General features: G+C 43.3%; 1 protein-coding gene across 2 annotated transcripts in view; it reads left to right on the top strand.

The window, feature by feature from the left end:
• Positions 1 to 19,583, top strand: part of LOC106607650 (protein sel-1 homolog 1) — a 45,560-nt gene that overhangs the window by 22,025 nt on the left and 3,952 nt on the right. Inside the window, exons 6-18 of one of the 2 annotated variants that reach the window (XM_014204823.3) lie at positions 1,553 to 1,715; positions 2,063 to 2,116; positions 2,266 to 2,325; positions 2,452 to 2,533; positions 2,854 to 3,008; positions 3,518 to 3,574; positions 3,699 to 3,767; positions 5,633 to 5,710; positions 7,698 to 7,760; positions 8,289 to 8,376; positions 8,625 to 8,773; positions 9,525 to 9,690; positions 16,435 to 16,509. In XM_014204823.3, the coding sequence (XP_014060298.1) occupies positions 1,553 to 1,715; positions 2,063 to 2,116; positions 2,266 to 2,325; positions 2,452 to 2,533; positions 2,854 to 3,008; positions 3,518 to 3,574; positions 3,699 to 3,767; positions 5,633 to 5,710; positions 7,698 to 7,760; positions 8,289 to 8,376; positions 8,625 to 8,773; positions 9,525 to 9,690; positions 16,435 to 16,509 (1,259 nt within the window). The remainder of the gene's footprint in view (positions 1 to 1,552; positions 1,716 to 2,062; positions 2,117 to 2,265; positions 2,326 to 2,451; positions 2,534 to 2,853; positions 3,009 to 3,517; positions 3,575 to 3,698; positions 3,768 to 5,632; positions 5,711 to 7,697; positions 7,761 to 8,288; positions 8,377 to 8,624; positions 8,774 to 9,524; positions 9,691 to 16,434; positions 16,510 to 19,583) is intronic. The other variant, XM_014204824.3, reaches the window with a different exon arrangement.

A 19,583-nucleotide genomic window follows, 5' to 3' on the forward strand; every position in this document is an offset into this window, starting at 1 on the left:
ATTAGAAATAGTGGATATCTGGAGACTAAAAAACCCTGACCTAGTGAGACATACATGGAGGAGACAAAATCAAGCTAGTCATCTTGACTACTTTCTTGTCTCTTTCTCTCTTGCATCAAAGGTTAAAAAAGTTTTAATAGGAGACAGAATGCGATTGGATCATCATCTAATTAGCATTCACATAACTCTTATAGGTTTTCCACGTGGACGGGGATATTAGAAATGTTATCAAAGTTTACTGGAGGACAACTTATTTTTAACTAAGACAAAATAATTTATAACAGAATTTTTCCAGTATAATATAGGTTCAGCAAATCCCCTTATTGTTTGGGATACCTTTAAATGTACCTTGAGGTCATTCAATTCAATATTCATCAATAATAAAAAAACAGGTGGGCAGCAGAGATAGGTGGGATGGGCTGAGGGTTGGGATGTGGAGTTGGAGACAAGTGGGAGTGGAGTTGTTGTGCGGGAGATGGAATGATGGTCAAAGATAAAAGTAAAAAATAAAGTCAAAATACAACAAAGCATGTTTGAATGACACTGAGGGGCAGTGTTTTTACAGCTAATTCCGGGTTGGCTGAGTTTGATGCCGTGCAGGTGTTTGTACACATGCATATACATACACTCTCATTCAAATAAATGCATACAAGAACACACACATACATGTAATAGTGCCAGACATGCACACAAACATATACAGTTGGCATTGCTGTTATGATTTTAGTTGTCTTTGATGTCCTTTTTTTTCTTTTGCATTGTTGTTTGCTGTTTTCTTCTGTTTTTCTTTTTTCCCTTTAGTTCATTCTCTTGGTTGTTGGTGCATTGGGGGGTTCTTGGGGGTGGGGAATGGAATTAATTGTATTTTTTATTTTGATTTTTCTTCTTGGGGGGACTGTGGGAGGGGTCTCTAATGGTTGAGGGACAGCTATTGGGGAACTGTGGGGGGATCTTGGAGGGTTTGGGTTCATGTTTTTTGGCCTGGTGGGAGATCTGTCAACGTGCCCTTGAGTAAGGCATTGACCCTGGATGCTTCTGTGTGTCGCTCTGAATGGGAGTCTGTTGGATGACTTGTATGGTGTAGTTGTTAAGCAGTTTCACTGCAAGTATATTGTATGTTTTGGATATTCAATAAAAAGAATATCCACTTTGACATTATGGGGTATTCTGTGTAGATCAGTGACACAAAATATAAATTTAAGCAATTTTTAATTCAGGCTGTAAAGGGGTGGGGTGTGAAATACTTTCTGAAGGCTTTGATAGGCTTGCACGGCTGCGAGTGTCTTGTCACTAATCTGGTCCACAACACCTTTTTCCCGATTTGGGGCAGTCCTACTCCTTTCTTATTTTGTATCTTTATCTTTCTTGGACAGGATCGACAAAGAGAAAGGAAGGAGGAAAGATATTGCTAGAGCAGTGGGTTGGATTGGAACCCTTGCTTGCAGCAGTACTTAGTACACGTGTTCTAGTGGAGAGGCTTAGACCGCTAGACTACCCCAGGCTACATCCACACACCTTTAACTTCTCAATTATTCATCTTATTCCTCACCAGGTTGTATGAGAAGCTATTGAAGGTGGCGTGGAAAGGCCACCACAAGGCCATGGAGAAGGTGGCCTACGCCATGCTGTTTGGAGACTATATGACCCAGAACATCCCCAAGGCCAAGGAGCTGTTTGAGAAGCTGGCCCTGGAGGGCTCCCCCAAAGCTCAGATGGTAATGGAACATTCCTATTTAAACTTAATGCATCCAGGGTAGACATTTTAAACATGCTCTGTTGATGCTTAGGGCTACAGCCAGACAGCTTTTGTCTTAAAATTACGTATTGAGTTGGTTTTTCAATGGGAGTCGTCCGTTGATGAGCAGAGATGATTGTCCTTCAAAATAAGCACAGTATGTCCGTCGTCTTACGTATAAAACTTGCTTTAAAGTGTATGACTTGAATAGAAATGTTGACTGACGAAAACGAACAGTTGATGTATGCGTATACTATTTCATCTATGTTCATGCATCTCTGTGTGGTCGTAGGTAGTCTTAACGCTCCACCCGGTATCTTCCAACAGGCACTTGGTTTCTTGTACGCTGCTGGGTTAGGAGTGAACTCCAGTCAAGCAAAGGTACCAACATCCAGCCTCTCCTTCTTTCCATGTAGCCTATATTCTGATGAAAAGCTATATTTGTTCAGAGGTAGCTTTCTTAGATAATATGGAGTTACCTCCTTAACCAGGAATGTAAAGTAAAGCATAACTCCTCAACTCTGTTTCAGGCATTGATTTACTACACCTTCGGGGCTTTGGGTGGAAACCTGGTGGCTCATATGATTCTGGTGAGCTACTTCTGCTTTTTGTAGGTTTGGAATAGAGAAGCCGTATAATGTGTATTGTTTCTCTCTTATGGATATATACTGTATGATGATTGACCTTTTCTCCCTTTGCTACCATTCTCTCTTTAGGGATACCGATACTGGGGTGGTGTGGGTGTGCCCCAGAGCTGCGAATCAGCACTGACGCACTACAGACTGGTGGCCAATCATGGTAAGAAGCCACCCGCTGCCAACCAATTGAACACTTTCACTATCTCAGATGACAGTTTCTCAGTGTTTTGAATCGAGAACACCTGCATCTGTACAGCCCTAAACGAGCATGTGCAGTAGAGTTTGAAAAGTAGATGTTCTTGTTGCGAAGTGTCTATTGCACATTTGTAGGTGCTGCCCTTTTATAGAAAAATCCCCAGATTCTCAGCAAACTGATAAAACAAAAGCAAAGGCTGCAACTCAACTGCATTCAAAAAAATCTATTTTATTCACAGAGCAATTTATGGCAGAAACATTGTCTTTCTCTTACCCTCTCTCCAGTGGCCAGTGACGTGTCCCTGACGGGAGGCAGTGCGGTGCAGAGGGTGCGTCTGCTGGACGAGGTGGAGAACCCGGGCTCTACCAGCGGCATGCTTGAGGAAGACCTGATCCAGTACTACCAGTTCCTTGCTGAGAAGGGAGATGTCCAAGCCCAGGTTAGGGTTCAGATGGGGAAGACTGCTCTTAGTGATTTTCTTTGAATAGGATATTCTTTGGAATTCTTTGCGATGGAAAAAAGCAATCAGTGTAAACGTGAAGCACTAAAACTAAGTTCAACGTATGTAGAAAAGATAAAAGCCTTTACTTATTTGTTTCATAATGTAATCTTTGAGAACTAACAATCACCAAAGTTAAAGCTAGGCAGTCAGGGAAAGTGGAAAATTCCATAAATGATGAATTCGGGGCATTATACCAATTATACACTTCCTCGCACTTGCAGGAGTTAAAGGAAGTAATCAAATCACTTTCTGAGTCTATTGATTTTCAAGCTTCTCTGGCACTTGCACGCACTGGCTTGCACGGCTGCAGTATGATAATGAGTAAGCGTGTAATGATTGAAAGGGTGGATTCTGGTCAAAAGTAGTGTACTATATAGGGAATATTGCGGCATTTGGGACTCACACGTCATGTTTCGTGCCATGACCCCATGCTTTGTCCACAACAGGTGGGACTGGGCCAGCTGCATCTGCACGGTGGTCGGGGGGTGGAGCAGAACCACCAGGTAAACTTTCGCTAACCCATTTTCAAATTATTCAAACGTTAGCTCTATGTCGTGCTCACTCTTGTATTCAATGTGAAGTTGTTGTGTGGAGTTGGTCACAAATTAAATGTTTGTTTGTCAACAGCGGGCCTATGATTACTTCAACCAGGCAGCGAATGCGGGGAACACACACGCCATGGCCTTCCTTGGGAAGGTAAGATTATTACATGATCAGTAGCACTGTAGCACTGTGTAGAAATAAGTTAGTAACGCAAACCTTACTCTGTGGCTGTGCTACTTTCCAGTGGTTTCTCCTCATGCTCCCTTCTCTCCCCTTCTCTTTATTCTATTTTCCTCTGTCTGTCGCTCTCTCTGTCTGTCGCTCTCTCTGTCTGTCGCTCTCTCTGTCTGTCGCTCTCTCTGTCTGTCGCTCTCTCTGTCTGTCGCTCTCTCTGTCTGTCGCTCTCTCTGTCTGTCGCTCTCTCTGTCTGTCGCTCTCTCTGTCTGTCGCTCTCTCTCGCTCTGTCTGTCGCTCTCTCTCGCTCTGTCTGTCGCTCTCTCTCGCTCTGTCTGTCGCTCTCTCTCGCTCTGTCTGTCGCTCGCTCGCTCTCTCTGTCTCGCTCGCTCTCTCTGTCTCGCTCTCTCTGTCTCGCTCGCTCTCTGTCTCGCTCGCTCTCTCTGTCTCGCTCGCTCTCTCTGTCTCGCTCGCTCTCTCTGTCTCGCTCGCTCTCTCTGTCTCGCTCGCTCTCTCTGTCTCGCTCGCTCGCTCTCTCTGTCTCGCTCGCTCTCTCTGTCTCGCTCGCCCGCTCTGTCTGTCTCGCCCGCTCTCTCTGTCTGTCTCGCCCGCTCTCTGTCTGTCTCGCCCGCTCTCTGTCTGTCTCGCCCGCTCTCTGTCTGTCTCGCCCGCTCTCTGTCTGTCTCGCCCGCTCTCTGTCGCTCGCTCTCTGTCGCTCGCTCTCTGTCTCTCGCTCTCTGTCGCTCGCTCTCTGTCGCTCGCTCTCTGTCGCTCGCTCTCTGTCGCTCGCTCTCTGTCTCTCGCTCGCTCGCTCTCTGTCTCTCGCTCGCTCGCTCTCTGTCTCTCGCTCGCTCTCTGTCTCTCGCTCGCTCGCTCGCTCTCTGTCTCTCGCTCGCTCGCTCGCTCTCTGTCTCTCGCTCGCTCGCTCGCTCTCTGGCTCTCGCTCGCTCTCTGTCTCTCGCTCTCGCTCGCTCTCTGTCTCTCGCTCTCGCTCGCTCTCTCTCTCGCTCTCTCGCTCTCTGTCTCTCGCTCGCTCGCTCTCTCGCTCTCGCTCGCTCGCTCTCTGTCTCTCGCTCTCGCTCGCTCGCTCTCTGTCTCTCGCTCGCTCTCTGTCTCTCGCTCGCTCGCTCTCTGTCTCTCGCTCGCTCTCTGTCTCTCGCTCGCTCTCTGTCTCTCGCTCGCTCGCTCGCTCTCTGTCTCTCGCTCGCTCGCTCGCTCTCTGTCTCTCGCTCGCTCGCTCGCTCTCTGTCTCTCGCTCGCTCGCTCGCTCTCTGGCTCTCGCTCGCTCTCTGTCTCTCGCTCTCGCTCGCTCTCTGTCTCTCGCTCTCGCTCGCTCTCTCTCTCGCTCTCTCGCTCTCTCGCTCTCGCTCGCTCGCTCTCTGTCTCTCGCTCTCGCTCGCTCGCTCTCTGTCTCTCGCTCGCTCTCTGTCTCTCGCTCGCTCTCTGTCTCTCGCTCGCTCTCTGTCTCTCGCTCTCGCTCGCTCGCTCTCTGTCTCTCGCTCTCGCTCGCTCGCTCTCTGTCTCTGTCTCTCGCTCGCTCGCTCTCTGTCTCTCGCTCTCGCTCGCTCGCTCTCTGTCTCTCGCTCTCGCTCGCTCTCTGTCTCTCGCTTGCTCGCTCGCTCTCTGTCTCTCGCTTGCTCGCTCGCTCTCTGTCTCTCACTTGCTCGCTCGCTCTCTGTCTCTCACTTGCTCGCTCGCTCTCTCTCGCTCGCTCTGTCTCTCTCGCTCGCTCTCTGTCTCTCTCGCTCGCTCTCTGTCTCGCTCGCTCGCTCTCTGTCTCGCTCGCTCGCTCTCTGTCTCGCTCGCTCTCTGTCTCTCTCTCTTGCTCGCTCTCTCTCTCTCAGATGTACTCGGATGGCAGTGAGTACTTGTCTCAGAACAATGAGACGGCCCTGCAGTACTTCAAGAAGGCCTCTGACCTGGTGAGTGTCCAAATCTTAGAAATAGAATCACTCGAGTGGACATCATATTTCTATGGTTCAACCATGGATTGTTATACATCCATAATGATATCTGTATAACTCTGTGTTTGCTTAATCTTTCCTTTTATCAAACTATTCACTTCTTTGGGTATCTTATACATAGGCCACAGTGCCTGTACATATGCCTGTAAGAATTACCAATTTAAGAATCCACTGTTCATAGTGGTCAAAAACTGCTGGGACAGAAACATTCCTATACATCGCTTTTCAATTACCACATGGTTTTTCAGGATCGATCAGTTACAGTTGAAGTCGGAAGTTTACATAGACCTTAGCCAAATACATTTAAACTCAGTTTTTCACAATTCCTGATATTTAATCCTAATAAAAATTCCCTGTCTTAGATCAGTTAGGATCACCACTTTATTTTAAGAATGTGAAATGTCAGAATAATAGTTGAGAGAATGATTTATTTCAGCTTTTATTTCTTTCATCACATTCCCAGTGGTTCAGAAGTTTACATACACTCAATTAGTATATGGTAGCATTGCCTTTAAATTGTTTAACTTGGGTCAAACGTTTTGGTTAGCCTTCCACAAGCTTCTCACAATAAGTTGGGTGAATTTTGACCCATTCCTCCTGACAGAGCTGGTGTAACTAAGTCAGGTTTGTATGCCTCCTTGCTCGCACACGCTTTTACAGTTCTGCCCACACATTTTCTATAGGATTGAGGTCAGGGCTTTGTGATGGCCACTCCAATACCTTGACTTTCTTGTCCTTAAGCCATTTTGCCGCAACTTTGGAAGTTTGCTTGGGGTCATTGTCCATTTGGAAGACCCGTTTGCGACTAAGCTTGAACTTCCTGACTGATGTCTTGAGATGTTGCTTCAATATATCTACATAATTTTTCTACCTCGTGATGCCATCTATTTTGTGAAGTGCACCAGTCCCTCCTGCAGCAAAGCACCCCCAAAACATGATGCTGCCACCCCCGTTCTTCACGGTTGGGATGGTGTTCCACGGTTGGGATGGTTTCCCTCCAAACATAACGATGGTCAATATGACCAAACAGTTCTATTTTTATTTCATCAGACCAGAGGACATTTCTCCAAACAGTACGATCTTTGTCCCCATGTGCAGTTGCAAACCGTAGTCTGGCTTTTTTATGGGGGTTTTGGAGCAGTGGCTTCTTCCTTGCTGAGCGGTCTTTCAGGTTATGTCGATATACGACTCGTTTTACTGTGGATATAGATACTTTTGTACCTGTTTCCTCCAGCATGTTCACAAGTTCCTTTGCTGCTGTTCTGGGATTGATTTGCACTTTTCGCACCAAAGTACATTCATCTCTAGGAAACAGAACACATCTCCTTCCTGAGCAGTATGACGGCTGCGTGGTCCCATGATGTTTATACTTGCGTCCTGTTGCCTGTACAGATGAACGTGGTACCTTCAAGCGTTTGGAAATTGCTCCCAAGGATGAACCAGACTTGTGGAGGTCTGCAATTTTTTTCTGAGGTCTTGGCTGATTTCTTTTGATTTTCCCATGATGTCAAGCAAAGAGGCACTGAGTTTGAAGGTAGGCCTTGAAATACATCCACAGGTACACCTCCAATTGACTCAAATTATATCAATTAGCCTATCAGAAGCTTCTAAAGCCATGACATCATTTTCTGGAATTTTACAAGCAGTGTAAAGGCACAGTCAACGTAGTGTATGTAAACTTCTGACCCAATGGAATTGTGATACAGTGAATTATAAGTGAAATAATCTGTCTGTAAACAATTGTTCGAAAAATTACTCGTGTCATGCCAAAACGATAGTTTGACATTTGTGGAGTGGTTGAAAAACGAGTTTTAATGATTCCAACCTAAGTGTATGTAAACTTCCGACTTCAACTGTATATATTATTAGTCAAATTAACCAGTATAGATGTGGTTTTCAAGTGTCTCTCTTTTTGGTGTCCTTTTCAACTGTTCTTGTCCCTTAGGGTAACCCTGTTGGACAGAGTGGACTGGGCATGGCGTACCTGTACGGGAGGGGCGTTCCAGTGGTAAGTGAATGCCAGTGTCCACCATCACCCAGGGCCACCTGGCACCTACACTACAAGAGCTTGGCAGGTAGCCTGGCGGGTAGGAGTGTTGTGCTAGTAACCGAAAGGTTGCTGGATCAAATCCCAGAGCTGACAAGGTAAAAATCTGTCGCTCTGCTCCTGAGCAAGGCAGTTAACCCACTGTTCCCCAGGCACCAATGACGTGGATGTTGATTAAGGCAGCCCCCCCCCGCACTTCTGTGATTCAGAGGGGTTGGGTTAAATGCGGAAGACACATTTCAGTTGAATGCATTCAGTTGTACAACTGACTAGGTATCCCCCTTTCCCAAAACATATTTATTTCAGATAAAGATTTGGCACATGCAATAGGGTTTAGCAGCATGCCTGTATGATTCAAACTGTAGTTACATTCCAAAAGTGAGCTTTTGTAGAGATTGGCATAGGCAATTGAATCCAGCAGCTGTGTAGGCTGTCTGTATTTTCTGTATGATTTACACAATACTTATGTTTTGTATGTGTGTCCTACAGAATTACGAGTTGGCGCTGAAATACTTCCAGAAGGCAGCAGAGCAGGGCTGGGTAGACGGACAGCTTCAGCTGGGCACAATGTACTACAGTGAGTGTGTGCTCATGCGTTGTGGGCCTGTGTGTGTAGAGAACCCCTGTTTTTTCTGTTGGTTAGTGTAAAACAGCCTTGTACCTTTGGTTTCCTGGGGAACAGTGCAATGTTAGTTGCCCACCAACATTCTGCTCCCAACTCTGCAGTCTCAACCACTCTTTTTTCTCTTGCACACCACCTCTCCTTCTCTGTGTTGGGGATCTCTCACTCACTTTTGTCTCTCCATTCCACCTCTTCCTCCCCAGATGGGATCGGGGTGAAGCGTGACTACAAGCAGGCCCTCAAGTTCTTCAACCTGGCCTCGCAGGCGGGCCACATCCTGGCCTTCTACAACCTGGCCCAGATGCATGCCACGGGCACTGGAGTTATGCGCTCCTGCCACACCGCCGTGGAGGTGAGCTAGTTAGCCATTAGCTAGCGGTTGTACATACCCAGACTAGCTACAGCATTATCCATTAATTAGTAATTAGCTATAGCTGCTGTATAGAATTGGCTAGCTATAGCATTAGCCATCAACTAGCCGTTAACTAGCTGCTATGGAATTGTATAGCTATAGCATTAGCCATTAGCTAGCTATTAGCTAGTTCAGTATCCCAGCGCGTCACAGTTCATTAGCCTTTAATTACACACCACTGCCAAACTAGCCACCTGGGAGCTAGCCTCTAGACAGCATTTTCCATTAGCCAGCAATTAGCTTTCTGTTAGCTGTGCATTAAGCCATCAATAAACCATCCGATAGCCTAAGATTAACCTTCATCCGTTAAATCTATGCATGAATAGCCAATTAGCCGTCTTCTAGCTAGGAATAAAAATAGCCATCCGTTTAGCCATTTAGTAGCGTGTTAATTGCCCTCCATTAGCTGCCATTCAGCCATGTATTAGATAAGCATTTAGCCATTTGCTACTCATTGTCAGTCATTGTTTGCCAATCCATACTTATCCGTTCCTTAGCCATTGATCCACAACTGGGGTCAGATATTTTTCCTCCCAATGGTTAAATTTAAAATCAGGGGTTGTGCAATCTGATCCTAAGTCTGTGGTTAGGGGTGACTTCTACCTCGAATTCTCTGAACAGACCCTTTTGTTCATGTTTCTGTGTGTATATCTGTCTGTGTCTTATTGTGTGTGTGTGTGTCTGCGAGCAGCTCTTCAAGAATGTGTGTGAGCGTGGGCGCTGGTCGGAGAGGCTTATGGCAGCCTACCGCAGCTTCAAGGACGGCGACATGGACGGGTCACTGGTGCAGTACCTACTGCTGGCCGAGCAGGGCTTTGAAGTGGCCCAGAGCAATGTAGCCTTCATCCTGGACCAGAGTAAGAACACATAAACAGTGCGTGTACAGTTGAAGTTGGAAGTTTACACACACTTGGAGTCATTAAAACTAGTTTTTCAACCACTCCACAAATTTCTTGTTAACAAACTATAGTTTTGGCAAGTCAGTTAGGACATCTACTTTGTGCATGACATGAGTAATTTTTCCAACCATTGTTTACAGACAGATAATTTCACTTATAATTCACTGTATCACAATTCCAGTGGGTCAGAAGTTTACATACACTAAGTTGACTGTGCCTTTAAACAGCTTTGAAAATTCCAGAAAATGATGTCATGGCTTTAGAAGCTTCTGATTGGATAATTGACATCATTTGAGTCAATTGGAGGTGTACCTGTGGATGTATTTCAAGGCCTACCTTCAAACTCAGTGCCTCTTTGCTTGACATCATGGGAAAATCAAAAGAAATCAGCCAAGACCTCAGAAAAAGAATTGTAGACATCCACAAGTCTGGTTCATCCTTGGGAGCAATTTCCAAACGCCTGAAGGTACCACGTTCATCTGTACAAATAATAATACGCAAGTACAAACACCATGGGACCACGCAGCCGTCACACCGCTCAGGAAGGAGATGCATTCTGTCTCCTAGAGATTAAACCATAACTTTTTTTGTAATATTTGTTCAATCTTTTCTGGAGGATAAAACTGAAATTGTAACCAACTTTGTATGGCTTGTTTAAGAAAGGGCGATACTTTAAACAACATTTAATTTTCAATTAGTCGGAAATGAGAAGTTGTAATCCGTATAAAGGTAAAAAGGCAATTTTTGAACAAAGGATGAGCCTTTCTTAATAATATACTGGAGAACCATTTTGGTTTTAAGTATAATTTATGTATGAGTGAAGCTTTTAGTGAGAGGTTTAAAGCTTTAAGATTTAATAATTTTAGACCACCAAACACCTGTTCATTATATAAATAGGCAAGTTTAATTTTGTCTAGCTTAGCATTCCATATCAAATCAAATATGTTTTGCTCATATGATTTTTAAAAATGAGTCGTCTGGAGTAGGCAGTGCCATTAGTAAGTAAGTAAATGTTCATAATGCCAAAGAGTTAATCAATGTAATTTTTCCATAAGTAGACAAGTATTTACCTCTCCATGGTTGCAGAATCTTATCTGTTTTTGCTAACTTTCTATTGAAATGAATTGTGGTAAGTTCATTTATATTTTTTGAGATGTGAATACCAAGTATGTCTACTTCATCATCCGCTATTTTGTTGGCAAACTACAAGGTAGTGTAAACACAATTTTTTTAACGATCCAATACATAATATGGTACTCTTGTCATAATTAGGTTTTAACCCAGAGAGGCTAGAAAAGTGATCAAGATCTTCAATGAGACTGTGCAGAGATCCAGATTGCGGCATACATTGACACTTTTATTTTTATCCCCTGGATTTCTAACCCCTTGATGTTCTTGTTGGATCTAATTTTAATAGCTAGCATTTCAATGGCCATAATAAATAGATATGGAGACAAAGGACAGCCTTGTTTTACTCCTCTTAAAAGCTCAGTACTTTCTGAGAAGTAACCATTTACATCTGGGGTTGCTGTACATAACTTTAAACCATTGCATAAGAGATTCACCAAAATTAAAGTAATCCAGGCATTTATATATAAATTATAGTTTTACTTCATCAAATGCCTTTTCGAAATCAAAAGTAATTATCGTATATTATCTCCAATATATCGTCTATGTAAAAAAAAAACAATCAGGATGAACAATATCAGGTAAAAAATACTTTTTCATTCTATGTGCTATGCATTTCGCCAGGATTTTGAACATTGAAGTGTTAGAGGCCTCCAGTTTTTTAAATAGACTGGATCTTTATACTTACCACCTGGGTCCTGTTTTAGTAATGAAATCAGACCTTACTGTTGAGTACCTGAAAGTCTACCATTTGTACAAGAGTAATTAAAACATGCTAATAATGGATCTTTGAGTACATAAAAAAATGTCTGATATACCTCTACTTGTATACCGTCAAGCCATGGTGTTTTTGCAGACTGAAACTATTTTATTGGCTCAAACAGTTACTCTTCTGTAAGTTGGCCTTCACATAGGTATTTCTGTAAATTTGTTAATTTTACATTATTATTATTATGAAAGAAATCCTTACAGTTAACATCATTCAGTGGAAATGGATGCTACCTCTTTCAAAATATTTGGTTAAGTCCCTGTAATCAATGTTCCAACATCCAGAAGAGTGGAGGCTCTTATAGCAGCAAAGGGGGGACCAACTCCATATTAATGCCCATGGTTTTGGAATGAGATGTTCGACGAGCAAGTGCCTCATAATTTTGGTCATGTAGTGTGTGTATCGACCCTGACGTGGGCATGTTTTCAATAGAGTCCTTTTGTCGTACAATATTCCATATAAGGCATCCAGACCATATGAAAATTGCACAGTATACCCTTAATCTTGTAATAAATCAAATCTAGTTATACATAACTTGACATTTCTTCCATCCATTGTGGGAGGATACCCAACCTTCCAATTAATTGCAATGCGTTTCTTAGCTGCTATAAATACTAGGTTGCAGTTTCTTCTGATAAGTCTCCAGTATCTACATTTCCAACCAAACAAAAACAAGGAGAAGGTAGAACCTGTAGACATGCTGAGATAAAATAACATACTCTTTGCCAGAATTCAGCCAGCCTTCACAAGAGCATAACATATGCAAATATGTCCCCTTATGTGATTTACACCTCCAGCAGAAGAATTACATTTCTGAGTGCATGATATTCAGTTTCACTGGCATATAGTACGTTCTACAACTGGTGTTAAATTGCAGTAATTTATGTCTGAGATGATATGAACATGACTGGCCATTCTAGCACATCTGTATCCATTCATCATCTTCCTCAATAGTGTCTCAGGTCTTCCTCACATTTTTGTTTTACATGTTTTGTGTCACCGAGAAAAGCCTCTATCAACCCTTGATACAGTTTTGAAATCAACTTTAGAGGTTTGTCACACTGCCTTAAAATAGTTTAAATCTTTGAAGATTCTTGCTTGTCCAGTGTTCGCTGCACAGAGAGAATAAAGTGTTTTATCTGCAAAAGTTAACTTCAGCGCCATCACAGACTGGTCTTCCCTGGTTCTCTGACCCTGCTGTGACCCCTGTCACCATCTGATCCTGTTCAGATGAGGCATGACAAAGAAATACTTTGGTGTACATTTATACATTATATTATCCAAGAATAGAATCAATGGTTCAATAATTGAAATTACAATTTTTCCCAGATCCCAGACTGTACCCATCAACTCAAGATGGAACTTTGCATCCATTCACTTATTATTATTATATACTGCAAAATTCACCTGAGCACCGTAGACTGGTCTTCCCTGGCTGTCTGACCCTGCTGAGACACCTGTCACCATTTGATCCTGCTAAGACATGATGAGCATAGTGTTGTGTACTAACAGTGCACCATGACAGTGAAGCGTGTAGAGCTGTTTATACAGTGTCAGTGTGAAAAGTAGGGAAATAGCTAGGTAAACTGACAGATCAATAACATTACATTGCTATACTGACTAATAAAAACTCACATTGGTCTTAAATAAGTTTGGCTGCTGGTTTCATCGTTTGATTCAGGTCTAGTGTGATTGAGGCAAAAATAATAGCTGAAGTTAGTGAGCTAGCTAGCTAACGTTGGACAACTTTTGGCTAGCTCTAACTAATGGTACATCAAATGTACTTCTGTTAAAATGGGACAAAACAAAGGCTAGAAAGCATTTCCATACACACAACAGCTGTTAGATACTGCTTGCTGACAGATAGCTAGAGCTGAACTGGCTGTGGTAGCTACTAGCTAGCTAACCAGCTGCTAGTAGTTCATTCACTCCAGTCGAGAGGAGATTAAACATTACATTAGCTAACGTAACATGTCAGTTACGCTACTAGCTCAGTACTGGGAATAAATACATTTTTTTTCTGTCAAAAAGCAGTTACCTTGCCAGTTAGATCAGTGAACTAAAGAGTAGCCAGTTTCTGCTCTGATTACTTTTGCAACTTGGAGAAATAGCGCAACACACACAGACAGCAGCAGCCTCTGTTAATCTCGCCCATGCCGGTCCTAAGCGCCAGCCTTTCAGAAGCTTTGCCTTCACACAGCCTGTCCGCACGTACTGTGGTGACCGTGCAGTCCTAAAATCCAGCCGGCTGAACCCGGAAAACAGCCTACCCAGGCCACCCTGAGGCGTCCGCATGGTCCTAAAACACCGGTGCTTGGTTTTGTATCACAGTGCAATAATAAAACTGGGGGTGACAAAAATGCCATTTCAGAATGTGAGGGGGGTCATGTCCCCCCTGTCCCCAGTGAAAGTTTCTCCCCAGGACCATATTATATTTCAAAACTCGAGCTTTGATAAAAAAAAAAATAAGTTCAGTTGGTGTAGCACTTGTGAGGCATAACTGAGCATAAATGTAAATAATTTGCAAATAATTTATTTTTATTTTACAGGACAGATGGTACCTGCATCTGATGTTCATGGTGCTTTCAAGACAACTGGGAACTCGGGAGGAAAAAAACAAGGTCATGATGTCAGTGATCTTCAGGTTGGAAAGTCAGAGCTATAGAAAGATGCTAGCGTTTCCGACTTGGAATTCCGAGTTGGATGACCGTTGAACTATTTTTCCCAGACTGACTTCCCAGTTGTCTTGAACGCACTGATGTCTGAGATTTCCAAGTTCCCAGTTGTTTTGAACACGGCATTAGTCTCAGCGGAGGGAGGGAGAGAGCAACAGAGGGTCCGCCTCTCACGGCTCTCTCCTTCCTTTTGTCCGGTGAGACTGACCAGTGAGAGGGGACACTGTCTTCCACTTTATCTGCCTCATGCACAAATTCATGTTGTTCCTATTACCAGAGAAAGTTAAATATTCCTCTATAAAAATTGGCACGCAGGGCTATCGATACACTTGGCTACTCATTCATTGCAGCTGCCGCACGAGTGGGAGTAGGGAGAAGTGTTTTTATGTTTTGTAATGGTGTTGAGCAAAAACAGTGTTGAATAAAAACGTAAGAACTCACTCAAACAGCAGCTCTTTGTTGTATTATTTGACAGTCTCTCTGTTCATGGCTTTAAAAGGTATGACGTCTCACGTAGGCTAGTATCAACATTTGCTTTTGCCAGTGTCGTGGAAGCTGTCGGAACGGTGATATGAGCTATCACTCGATTTAGCCACAGGTCCACCGGGCAAATCAAATCAAATCAAATTTATTTTTATATAGCCCTTCGTACATCAGCTGATATTCTCAAAGTGCTGTACAGAAACCCAGCCTAAAACCCCAAACAGCAAGCAAAGCATGTGAAAGAAGCACGGTGGCTAGGAAAAACTCCCTAGGAAAAACTCCCTAGAAAGGCCAAAAACCTAGGAAGAAACCTAGAGAGGAACCAGGCTATGAGGGGTGGCCAGTCCTCTTCTGGCTGTGCAGGGTGGATATTATAACAGAACATGGTCAAAATGTTAAAATGTTAAAATGTTCATAAATGACCAGCATGGTCAAATAATAATAATCATAGTAGTTGTCGAGGGTGCAACAAGCACGTCCGGTGAACAGGTCAGGGTTCCATAGCCGCAGGCAGAACAGTTGAAACTGGAGCAGCAGCACGGCCAGGTGGACTGGGGACAGCAAGGAGTCATCATACCAGGTAGTCCTGAGGCATGGTCCTAGGGCTCAGGTCCTCCGAGAGAAAGACAGAAAGAGAGAAAGAGAGAATTAGAGAGAGCATATTTAAATACACACAGGACACCGGGCAGGCGGAGTTAGTCTTTATAGACACATTTAAATTGTTCAAAATGGGAACACTTTGCCTACCCGGTGCGCAGGGCTTCTGAATCAAGTCCACATACCGCCAACAGCGCAACACGAATAATAAAAAAGGAGAACAAGCCTTTATTTATGGCTTTTCTACAGAAACGTCTGGTGATCGACTAGGAATGCCTTTAGCGATCGACCGGTTCGTGACCACTGAATTATATAATTGTATCTATTATTTGTTATTTGCAAACTTTGTCATGAAATGAGCAGCACCAGCACAGATACATTGCTAGACCATCACATTAGACGGCACATTCCTCACTTGCTAGAAGCGCAATTAAAGGGCCAGACACTCAATTAAAGGGGAATTACACTTAAAAACCCAAATGTAAGTTTTTCACACCAAAACAAGTGTTCTGTGATTTAAGCATTGACATTGACTCAGAACATCTAATTTAGTTGTTTCTATATGAACCAAAAAAATCTAAAACAGTTAACCTCTACGGGATCAGTCCCCCACCCCCAACGGGACGGTTGAGCTAACATGTAAAACTTACATACATTTTTATCTAACAGCACTGTCCAATGTACAGTAGCTAGTTTTTATTATGAAAACATACCATGCTATTGTTTGAGGAGAGTACACAGTTATGTACTTGAAAATGTATATATTGACTAATTAGGCACATTTGGGCGGACTTGATACAACATTTTGAACAGAAATGCAATGGTTCATTGGATCAGTCTAAAATGTTTCACATACACTGCTGCCATCTAGTAGCCAAAACCTAAATTGCACCTAGAGTCTTAAGTCATATAATGGCCATTCTCTTGACTTTCAAAGATGATGGAACAAAAAAAAATATCTTTCTATTATCTTTTACCAGATCTAATGTGTTATATTCTCCTACATTAATTTCAAATTTGTGTGTGTGTGCGTGCATTTCTCGTTTTAAGCAGAGGCCCGGATCTTCAGTGAGAACGAGACGTACCCTCGAGCCCTCCTCCATTGGACAAGAGCAGCAGCACAGGGTTGGTCTAGCCTCCTTCATAAATCACCCTCCCCTCTTATTGCTGTGCTGAGCAACCATCTTGTTTTTGTACCCTTAAGTTATTGTTGGCAAGGATAGGTAAGATAAAGCTGGGGTATTAAAACGTATGGTTATGGTAATGACGTGGACTGTATGTTCAACTGTGGTTAAACAAGGACTAGGATAAAGCTGGGGGACAACCACTTCTACGGTTACGGGACTGACGTGTGTACTGTGTTACCCAGGGGCCAGGTTAAAAAACAAACATTTTAATCTACATTAAAATGATCCTGTGACAAAATGGAAGAAAATCTCCAACATATCACATTATATGCTACAATAAATATAAAATTTAATAAAATTGTATTAGTCGCATGCGCCGAATACAACAGGTGTAGACCTTACAGTGAAATGCTTACTTACGAGCCCCTAACCAACAATGCTGTTTAAAAAAATACGGATAAGAATAAGAAATAAAAGTGACAAGTAATTAAAGAGCAGCAGTAAATAACAATAGCGAGACTATATACGGGGGGTACCGGTACAGAGTCAATATGCGGGGGCACCGGTTAGTTGAGGTAATATGTACATGTACAGTTGAAGTCGGACGTTTACATACACTTAGGTTGGAGTCATTAAAACTCATTTTTCAACCACTCCACATATTTCTTGTTAACAAACTATACATTTACATTTAAGTCATTTAGCAGACGCTCTTATCCAGAGCGACTTACAAATTGGTGCATTCACCTTATAATATCCAGTGGAACAACCACTTTACAATAGTGCATCTAAATCTTTTAAGGGGGGGTTAGAAGGATTACTTTATCCTATAGTTTTGGCAAGTCGGTTAGGACATCTACTTTGTGCATGACACAAGTAATTTTTAGAACAATTGTTTACAGACAGATTATTTCACTTATAATTCACTGTATCACAATTCCAGTGGGTCAGAAGTTACACTAAGTTGATTGCCTTTAAACAGCTTGGAAAATTCCAGAAAATGATGTCATGGCTTTAGAAGCTTCTGATAGGATAATTGACATCATTTGAGTCAATTGGAGGTGTACCTGTGGATGTATTTCAAGGCCTACCTTCAAACTCAGTGCCTCTTTGCTTTACATAATGGGAAAATCAAAAGAAATCAGTCAAGACCTCAGAAAGAAAATTGTAGACCTCCACAAGTCTGGTTCATCCTTGGGAGCAATTTCCAAACGCCTGAAGGTAACAGCAATAGTACGCAAGTATAAACACAATGGGACCACGCAGCCATCATACCACTCAGGAAGGAGACACGTTCTGTCTCCTAGAGATGAACGTATTTTGGTGCGAAAAGTGCAAATCAATCCCAGAACAGCAGCAAAGGACCTTGTGAAGATGCTGGAGGAAACAGGTACAAAAGTATCTATAGCTACAGTAAAACGAGTCCTATATCAACATAACCTGAAAGGCCGCTCAGCAAGGAAGAAGCCACTGCTCCAAAACTGCCATAAAAAGCCAGACTACGGTTTTCAACTGCACATGGGGACAAAGATCGTACTTTTGGGAGAAATATCCTCTGGTCTGATGAAACAAAAATAGAACTGTTTGGCCATAATGACCATCGTTATGTTTGGAGGAAAAAGGGGAAGGCTTGCAAGCCAAAGAACACCATCCCAACTGTGAAGCACGGGGGGGGGGCATCATGTTGTGGGGGTGCTTTGCTGCAGGAGGGACTGGTGCACTTCACAAAATAGATGGCATCATGAGGATGGAATATTATGTGGATATATTGAAGCAACATCTCAAGACATCAATCAGGAAGTTAAAGCTTGGTCGCTAATGGGTCTTCCAAATAGACAGTGACCCCAAGCAAACTTCCAAAGTTGTGGAAAAATAGCTTAAGGACAACAAAGTCAAGGTATTGAAGTGGCCACCACAAAGCCCTGACCTCAATCCTATAGAACATTTGTGGGCAGAACTGAAAAAGCATGTGCGTGCAAGGAGGCCTACAAACCTGACTCAGTTACACCAGCTCTGTCAGGAGGAATGGGCCCAAAATTCACCCATCTTATTGTGGGAAGCTTGTGGAAGGCTACCTGAAACGTTTGACCCAAGTTAAACAATTTAAAGGCAGTGCTACCAAATGCTAATTGAGTGAAAAAACTTCTGACCCACTGGGAATGTGATGAAAGAAATAAAAGCTAAAATAAATAATTCTCTCTACTATTATTCTGACATTTCACATTCTTAAAATAAAGTGGTGATCTTACCTGACCTAAGACAGGGAATTGTTACTGGGATTAAATGTCAGGAATTGTGAAAAGCTGAGTTTAAATGTATTTGGCTAAGGTGTATGTAAACTTCCGACTTCAACTGTAGGTAGAGTTATTAAAGTGACTATGCATAGATGATAACAACAGAGAGTAGCAGTGGTGTAAAAGAGGAGGGGGGGCAATGCAAATAGTCTGGGTAGCCATTTGATTAGATGTTCAGGAGTCTTATGGCTTGGGGGTAGAAGCTGTTTAGAAGCCTCTTGGACTTGGCGCTCCGGTACTGCTTGCCGTGCGGTAGCAGAGAGAACATGTTATATAAAAAGATCATCAAGGACAACAACTACCCGAGCCACTGTCTGTTCACCCCGCTACCATCCAGAAAACGAGGTCAGTACAGGTGCATCAAAGCTGGGACCGAGAGACTGAAAAACAGCTTCTATCTCAAGGCCATCAGACTGTTAAATAGCCATCACTAACACTGAAAGGCTGCTGCCTACATTCAGACTTGAAATCATTGGCCACTTTAATAAATTAATCACTAGTCACTTTATTAATGTTTACATGGGGCCTCCCGGGTGGCACAGTGGTGTAAGGCACTGCATCGCAGTGCTAACTTTGCCACCAGAGACTCTGGGTTCGAGCCCTGGCTCTGTCGCAGCCGGCCGCGACCGGGAGACCAATAGGGCGGCGCACAATTGGCCCAGCGTTGTCCGGGTTAGGGAGGGTTTGGCCGGCAGGGATATCCTTGTCTCGTCACGCACTGGCGACTCCTGTGGCGGGCCGGGCGCAGTGCACGCTGACGAGGTCGCCAGGTATACGG

The sequence above is a fragment of the Salmo salar genome, chromosome 06 (assembly GCF_965601325.2).
Source record: "Salmo salar chromosome 06, fSalSal1, whole genome shotgun sequence".
NCBI lineage: Eukaryota > Metazoa > Chordata > Actinopteri > Salmoniformes > Salmonidae > Salmo > Salmo salar.